General features: G+C 39.8%; 1 protein-coding gene across 1 annotated transcript; it reads left to right on the top strand.

Moving 5' to 3' along the window:
• Positions 1 to 1,189: 1,189 nt before the first annotated feature.
• On the top strand, positions 1,190 to 2,479 carry LOC106636736 (60S ribosome subunit biogenesis protein NIP7 homolog). The gene is made up of 4 exons (XM_014349229.2): positions 1,190 to 1,379; positions 1,622 to 1,847; positions 1,938 to 2,078; positions 2,180 to 2,479. Exons 1-4 carry the CDS (start codon positions 1,324 to 1,326, stop codon positions 2,297 to 2,299), a joined length of 543 nt encoding a protein of 180 aa, XP_014204715.1. The 5' UTR covers positions 1,190 to 1,323; the 3' UTR covers positions 2,300 to 2,479.
• The last annotated feature ends 6,517 nt before the right edge of the window (positions 2,480 to 8,996 follow it).

Here is an 8,996-nt window from a genome sequence, read left to right on the forward strand (position 1 = left end):
CTCGGAAGAAAAACAACACTTAAGCTCTCTTACGGTTGTACCTCTACTCTAGCGCACAACAAAAGAGAATGAAGAGAGTGAGCGCACAGAACGGGCGAGCTGGCACCGCCAGCTCCTCCCTCCTTTTTTCTTTTCTTTTTAGCTCTAAAGTTGTGACATCTAGTGGACAAAAGGAGTACTACATAGTAATCTCGAGAACGAGGCGAATGAAGTATAATTGACGTACATGTATATTCATACGTATGTCTATACCTATATAAATTTCACTTCGAGGTAGATGCGGGGGATAGATTTTAGTTTCAACTTTGACCACTTCGTTTCATTGTACAGGCACTTCGGCGTTGTAGTAGTTACATCTTCCTCAAATATGGCGTCGCGATGAAAGGCGCAGAACGGCACGAAAATGAGACCTCGGAACGCCACACCTTGGGTGTAATCCGCAATCGCCGCCAGCAGTTACATATGTAAGACGTGACAACGTTGCGTGGTTGGGGGCGCTACTGTCGATTTACTGGTGATGTGATCCGCAATCCCGCCAGCAGTAAAGCAGACGACGTCAGTCTACTTGCTCTTTTTCGTGACATTTTCTGATTGTAAACAAAGCATATTGTGCTAGACGTAAACAAACACGCAGACCAAAAAAAGTGGTTTTGAGTGCCAAAAACAAAAATGGAAATAACAGCTTTACTGCTGGCGGGATTGCGCGGGATCACACATCACAGCAAAAATGTCACAAAAAAGAGCAAGTAGACTGACGTCGTCTGCTTTACTGCTGGCGGGATTGCGGATCACATCACCAGTAAATCGACCATAGAGGTATAAGGATAGAGGGGAAAAGCGCTATACTAGCTCGTTAGCGGCAGCGACAGCATAACTAAGTGTAACGGGGCATCTGTCCTTGTTGCCAAAGCCACGTTATTGGCTACTTCTTCGTCCTGAATCCTACAGTTGATTCAATCTCATGTATGACTCGACCAATAACATAACTGCCAGACAAAGACAGATGCCCCGTTACGTAGCGAATTCTGCTGTCGCATATCACGCCCCCTTTTCTCCTCTATTCTTATACCTCTATGAAATCGACAGTAGCGCCCCCAACCACGCAACGTTGTCACGTCTTACATATGTAACTGCTGGCGGCGATTACGGATTACACCCCTTATATTTTTACATTATGAATCATGGTACGCTTTACGCTTTACACGGTTCCATGTGCCCGAGGCCCGAGCCCTTATCAACCTCTGTTAGCACTCTCTCCACTCATCTCTGCCTTAAGTTTCGGAGAGTTGCACTCGTACCAATTTGTTAATTTAATTTACAGCAATGAGGCGCTTATCGGAAGAGAGGACGAAGCTTGTTTTTGCTAAGCTTACGAAATAGTAAGTTCTCAATTTGAAATGCACTTCCTAGGTTGTACGATTATATATTATTTCTCATGAGGTCAAAGTACTAAAGTCTACTTATTAGTTATGCTTACTCGTGTAACTACGGTATTTTTAGTAATGGATAAGTATCTTGCTAGGAAACGTGCATTTCTCTGAAGCAGATCGTAATGTATTTAATTTTGTGAACAAACTACAAAAACGCAGCCAATCGGTCCTTTTGGTTATATTTATTTCAGCATTGGAGATAATCTTCAACGGCTGATTGACAGGCCTGACAGCGTCTACTGTCTTCGTGAACAAAAAAACAGAGTCTACTACATGTCAGAAAAGATATTGGTCCTGGCAGAAACTGTCTCAATAGATAGTTTAATAAGTGCAGGCACATGTATTGGAAAGTTTACTAAGACTGGGAAGTTTTTGCTACATATTACTGCCTTGAATTTGATCGTTCCTTATGCACAGGTTTGCTCGTGAGATACAATTAATGTTATTACATTTGCTCTAGACAGCTCTGCATCAATTATCAATTTTTTTTATAAATTTTTGTTTCAGAACAAAATGTGGTTGAAATCAACAGCTGAACAGCAATTTTTGTATGGAAATAATATTACTAAAGCTGGTTTGGGCAGGATAACAGAGAATGTGTCACAGTATGAAGGAGTTGTAATTTTTTCATTTAATGATTTGCCACTGGTAAGTTACCCATAATGGTTTATAGAAATGATCATGACTTCTATTGAAAATTTATTTTTACTTATTGATCACATGATTGCTACAGTTCACTATTCTTACAGGGATTTGGGGTTGCTTCAAAAAATACTTTTGATTGTAAAGCTGCTGATCCCATGGCAGTAGTTTGCTATCATCAAGCTGATATTGGAGAATATGTAAGAAGTGAAAACTCTCTTCTTTAGGTCAATTAATATTCACACTAAGTTCAGAAATAGGTTTTAAATTTGTACAATTTTTCAAGATTTATTGCCAGTAAGTAATTGAAAACATCTTTTTCTTTAATTATTTGAGTATTTTCAACGATAGTTTTCACAGTTTTGTAATATCACTTGAAAAGAATCAATAAAAAGTATGAAAACTTATTATTTTTATTGTGGTACTGACATTCCATCAGACTTTACTTTCAAAAATTGCCTGTCATATATTATCTAGAATTGATTTCATTTTAATAGTTAACCATCAAAAGCTGATCTATTGGATCAGAACATGTGACTGCTTTTACATTTTCCTTAGATTTAATGCCAGTGCTATTAAGACATAAGCCAGTTCTTAAATGAATGTTTCCATCCTGTTTTGTAAATGATCATCTTTTAATGAATTAGTTTTCTTATGAAAAAAAACGATATTTATGCTAGGTCTAATTACCTCACTAAATATCCATTTTTTATCATCTCTAATTTCTTCACATGGTTTCATTTTTACTTCAAAAACATTTTATTTTCACCTTCTATCACAACTGCACATGTTTCTTCTCTTCTTAATTTTCCAGATTTACTGAGTGAAAAATACTAAAATAACAAACATTACAAATTATAATAAATATTGCAGCAATACATTTTATTGACATTTCATGAGAGGCGTTTTTGATAAACTAAGATTTTTTCACTCTATCAAAACTTGAATTTTTTTAATCAAATGAAATGAAGATGGATGTACCTGACTAGGTAAGAGTTGAGGGTAACATTCATATAAACCTAAATCATACGGGTTTTCTTCATCATTTTGCAAAAAGTCCAAACACAAATTTTTTGATTGTGCTTGAACTACCAAATGCTTGTATGTGCTCATCTGGAATAAACTTTTCAGGATAAACGCTATTCAAATACCATTTGAAACTCTTACACTTAAGTTTTTCATGTAACTTTGATCGATCTTGTATGTCACCTATCAAATGTGGATTATTCTGGTAAAATTTTTTTTTTTTTTTTATTATTGTGTTACCGTCTTACACTACGCAGCACTTACTTGGCCAGTCCAATAAAACAAAAGTCTTGTGAAATAATCAAAACACTCTTTAACTACGTGAATACACACAAATAGTATTTATTTAAAAAAAAGAATAATAATGAGAAGTACAAAAGTCACTTTGACACAGTTTTGAACATTAGTATAATAGTTAAAATATGGTGTGCAGTCCGGGAGCGAACGCACACAGCAGTCCACGACGCTCCATACTAATAGAGACCAGCGCGCTAGAACACACAGTTCACGTCCGCACGTCGCGACTCTCGCCAACAGAGTGAGTGTCAAAAGCCTGCGCGGCTGCGCGCTACAGTATTTCTCTCTCTCTCTCCATTACACAGGCGCCAGGCATTTCGCCCTACAGACATCCACACACACGCGCAAATACATATAGTTATTCATAAAATTGCTAACATTCGGCCATCCGATAATAAGTTTGGACCCGCAAACGCAAGCAATAAAGCATACAAAAATTAAAATTATAAAAACAAAAATAAAGATGCATTTAGCATTGAAAGTCTTTTTGACACACACATTTTCTTATTTTTGATATAAAGGAAAAAAAAAAAAAAAAAGAAACGAATCTTCGGAATTTATAGCGAAAGTCGCACTTATTTTACTTTATGAAATGAAATCAGCGAATCTCTTGGGCTTCTTTGTTGTTCTCTTAGGCCGATCGCCACGGTTACACGCTAAACCAGAAGGACACTCGACCTGTGGCACCTTAAGTTCATTAATTACAGTATTAGACTCAACATCACTTAAATCGCTATAATCACATTCTACTGAATCCTCGCACTCACAAGATAATTCGTGGGACCAAATTTTTAATTGGGAAGCGTGAGCCGTGGTTTCAAAACTCCGACGTCGCGATTCATTTTAAGATATTTAACGCGATAAGTGTCGCTTAGTCCAATTTCAACTACAACCAACGGTCCAAAATATGACGGTTGTAACTTAGTGGATTGACCAGAACTAACAGGAGCCCGTTTCATGAATACGATATCACCTATCTTAAAAATTGGCGCTTTGCGACGATTCTTGTCAAAGATTTCTTTGTAACGCTCTTCTTCAGATTTAATGTTAGCCCTGATTTTGCTTTGGATATCAGCCGGATGTTCGTATATCTCACAATGCTCAGTTATCTCACGCAATGCGCCTTCCTCAAATCTCGGCAGATATCCAAGCAAGCATTCAAAAGGAGTTTTTCCCGTTGCTGCACTAACTGTTGAATTTAAATCACGTTCTACTCCCTTAACCGCTTTGTCCCATCTTTGCTCGTTTTCATTAGCAACAATTTTGAGAGCAGGAACGAGAGTTTGATTTAGGCGCTCTATCAATCCGTTAGCTTGAGGGTGACGTGTGCAATTCAAAGTGTGTTTGATTCCATGACGCAAACAGAATTCCTGAAATAAGTGAGACGTAAAACACGTTCCTCGGTCGGAAATAACTCGACCGGGAGCACCAAATCGCGCAACAAAATCTTCAAATCTCTTAACCATAATTTTTGCAGATACACTAGAGACTGGCTCCAGAACAGAAAAACGTGTTAAATTATCAATTATTCCAAAAATATGCGTTTTACCACTCGTCGACGTAGGAAACGGACCTACGTGATCCACGTGAACAATTTCGAAAGGACGACGTCCGGGAGGAATGGGATGAAGTTCTCCTTCTTTCCGGCCTGCCTTCCTTTTCATTAAAATACAAGGTAAACAATTCTTTATATGTGTCCGCACGTATTGACGTAGGCGAGGAAAATAATAATATTCACTGATTTTCATGACCGTCTTATCCAGTCCAAAATGACTCACTACATCATGAGCTCTCAATACTATTAATTTCCTCATGGCTTTAGGAACCACATACAACTCGCGCATACGACCATCTCGCATTAACTTCTTAAACAGTAAACCATCTCTCAAGGTAAAATCTTTTATCCTGTTTGCCTCATCCACACTTCTATCGCTTTTAATTTTTCGCAAAATTTTAATAATTTCCGCGAGATCGGAATCAGAACGTTGAAATACTAAAACTTCATCTTCTGACGAAGTGTTCGACAAAACAGCAGAATCACAACAAAGATTCTCATTAACCGGGGCTCTCGATAAAGCATCTACGTGTTGCATCAAATCGTCACGCCTATGACGGATTTCTAAGTCAAACTCAGAAATTTGGCTCATCCAACGAGCGATTTGAGCATTGCTAGTTTTCCAGACATTCATGTGCACTAAGCTCTGACAGTCGGTGACAACAGTAAAACGTATGCCAATTAAAAACGATCGTAAACGACCTAAAGCCCATGCAATGGCAAGCAATTCAAGTCGGCTCGAGTGGTATTTTGCCTCACATTCAGTGGTACAACGACTAACAGCATAAACCAATCGAATCGCTTCTCCTTCCGCATCTGCTTGCAAAAGCATCGCACCTAACCCTAAACTAGACGCATCTGTATGTAATTCGGTTTTATATGCTTTCGGGTTGTAAAGCTTTAACACTGGCTTACTCAGTAGTTTTTCCTTAATTGTTGCAAAAGATTTGTCTTGCTCAGTGCCCCAGGTGAATTTTTCATTGTCTTTTAACAATCTGCTCATAGGTTTTGCAATTAGAGCGAAGCCCGGCACAAACCTCCGAAAAAAACTAGCCAAACCCAAGAAACGTCGAACCGAATGCTTATCGCTGGGTTGAGGAAAATTTTCAATGGCCACGATTTTTCGAGGTCCTGGCTGAAGTTCGCTGTCCCCCAAAACAAAACCTAAATACTCGATGTTTCTCATTCCGAATTTACACTTCCTCAACTTAATAGTTAAATTAGCATCAAGCAGTAATTGCAAGACAAATTCCAAATTAGTTAATAACTCCGACCAATTTTTCCCAAAAACGCAAATGTCATCGAAAAAATTAAAAGCAATTCCCTTCCTACGGGCCATCCCGAGCACCTTTTCCATCAATTTAGCAAAATATCTAGGAGCGTTTACAAGTCCTAACATCGCACGTTCAAATTGCCCCGTTTGAGTTTCTGTTATAAAAGCGGTTTTTTCTTTAGCCTTCTCAGTCAGAGGCATTTGTAAATAGCCCAGGCTAAGTCTAATACAGCAAATAATTTCGCGTCATGCAGTTTATCCAGCAAATCATCGAGATTTGGAATTGAAAAGGAAACGAATTTCGTTACGGCATTGAGCCTTCTAAAGTCAATTACCATACGGGGTGTTCCATCTTTCTTCCTTACTAAAAACGCAGGACTAGCATAAGAGGAATCCGTCTCAGTTACAATTCCAACTCGTTTGTATTCATTAACAATAACATCCAAGTCTTCGCGATCACGCGCATTTAACCGGTAAGGCTTTTGTGATACTTCTTTATCATTTACCGTTTCAATATCCATGAAAATTTTGTTAGTAAGACCAATATCGTTGATACTCTTAGCAAAACATCTGCGGTATTTATTAAATAAATCAATCAACTCCTTTTTCATGCTCGCGTCGATCTCCTCACCTACCGTAAGTTCACTTTCCACAATGCGAGAAGATCGCTCATCCGTGGAGTCGATTGGCTTAATCGAGAATACAGCCTCTCCCACCTCGTCTCCAACATCAATTATTTTGCGAGTTTTTCCAAAATTCTCACATGGCATAGGAACCACAATATTGTCCAATTTAACGTTTATTAAAATTACTACACCGGGTTCTAAAATAACACGTTCACTAGCCCGCGGTTGAATTAGATTTCTTTTAAATTCCTCTGAGTCTACATCAAAGAATTTTAACTCCGTGCCGACACGCAAATAACTGATGCTGTCAGACTCGGTGAAAGGCTGACCTAAAATTATATCATATCGTTGCGCTGAATCAGAAACAATGCGAAAGTCAAAATTGCGTGGTTTTAAAGTTTCGAACTTCAGTGTCTCATTTATTATCCCGAAAGATTCAACAGTTGTGTTACCAAATGCTCCGAGAGTTGAGCTCGCGTTAATAACCTTAAAACCGCCACGAATCACAAAACTAGCTGTCACGGTGCACACGCTAGGACCCATGTCGACTTGAGCCACCGCTTTGGCTGAACCGATAAAAACATCTCGCACGAATTTAGTTTGCGTGCCACCGGTAACAGAGGCTTGAATAACATTCACCTCAGCAGGCGTAGTTGAGCCTTTCTCGCCTCGCGGCGCAATACTCGGACATCTAGTCGCAATGTGTCCGGGTTGTTTACAAACATAGCATGAAATTTCGCGTTTAGGAGAATCGCAGTTCTTCGCTAAATGCCCCTCACCCCTACAATTATAACACCGTAACGCACCTTTTTTTCGAGCCCTGCCTGAAGTTCCTCGAAGATCCGCCGAATCCTTACCATCTTGCTGTATTTCTGGCGCTGCAGAAATCCCCGACTTGTTGCTGCCTGCAGTGTTGTTGTTATGGTTGGGCTATCGCTGCTGACCGGTCGCGCTGTCTCTGCTGCTATGCTTCGAAGCATTTCTCTGAGATTCTGCACGTTCAATCCGACGCCCGTAAACATTTGAAACTCTTACTAGATCTTGCAGCATTTCATCCGTCGTTGTATACGTTTTTCCTAACGAATACTGCGCGAGATCTTTTAAAAACAAACCCGACGCCACTTCGTCTCGGATTTCCTCGATAGTCATGTCCAAACCACTGCACAACCAAACTTTGTCCAAGACGTAATCCTGGAGTGATTCACGAACTTCTTGACACCGCGTTAACATAGCCTTTAACTTATCGGCTCGTGAACTCTTGTGGGAAAAGGCATTTTGAAAGGCCTCACAAAAACCATTAAAATCAGTCACAGTCCCGGATTTGGTTAACAGCCACTTTAATGCGCCTCCTTTCAAGCGAGATTTAGCAATGCTAAACGCTATAGCATCACTCCAGTTAAAAAGCGATTTTGCATCGCACAATTCATTGCGCCACGCACTCGCACGTTCCGGACCCTCATTGCCACAGAACTCCCGAATAGTTTCGTGAATACCAGATACAGGTACTGCTGACTGGGTCTGTAAGCGATCCCCCAAAGCCCGTAACGCCTGGGAAATAGCCGCAACATCGCTTCCTTGGCTATCTCCCTGAGCTTCGCGAAGTCTCTCCACTTCTGCGTTAGACGCTGCCAATGCTTCTTCAAATCGTGCTTTTTCTTGCCGCCAGCGTAAACTGAGCCGCTCAACTTCGGCCAACGCTTTCTCAAGATCCTCTTGAGCTGACATTCCGGATCGCGCTTCTAATACACCTTGCAAATGCTTGTCTTTAACAAACTGTTCAAATTCGTCGTATAAATCACCCATACACTTTTCCTGCGCGGGAAGATACACACACACACCAAAAGCGAATTTCTCGTTACTATCCCACTTCTGAAAATTTGTTACCGTCTTACACTAGGCAGCACTTACTTGGCCAGTCCAATAAAACAAAAGTCTTGTGAAATAATCAAAACACTCTTTAACTACGTGAATACACACAAATGGTATTTATTTAAAAAAAAGAATAATAATGAGAAGTACAAAAGTCACTTTGACACAGTTTTGAACATTAGTATAATAGTTAAAATATGGTGTGCAGTCCGGGAGCGAACGCACACAGCAGTCCACGACGCTCCATACTAATAGAGACCAGCGCGCTAGAACACACA

The sequence above is a fragment of the Copidosoma floridanum genome, unplaced genomic scaffold (genome assembly GCF_036245765.1).
Source record: "Copidosoma floridanum isolate Cflo_tuat_1 unplaced genomic scaffold, Cflo_Japanese_pri ptg000040l, whole genome shotgun sequence".
Taxonomy (NCBI): Eukaryota; Metazoa; Arthropoda; class Insecta; order Hymenoptera; family Encyrtidae; genus Copidosoma; species Copidosoma floridanum.

Excerpts from the sequence above, each read along its gene's own strand:
- LOC106636736 (XM_014349229.2), top strand. The coding sequence starts at position 1,324 with ATGAGGCGCTTATCGGAAGAGAGGACGAAGCTTGTTTTTGCTAAGCTT. Across the intron at positions 1,380-1,621 it reads TTTGCTAAGCTTACGAAATA|CATTGGAGATAATCTTCAAC; the intron begins GTAAGTTCTCAA and ends TATTTATTTCAG. Across the intron at positions 1,848-1,937 it reads TGATCGTTCCTTATGCACAG|AACAAAATGTGGTTGAAATC; the intron begins GTTTGCTCGTGA and ends TTTTTGTTTCAG.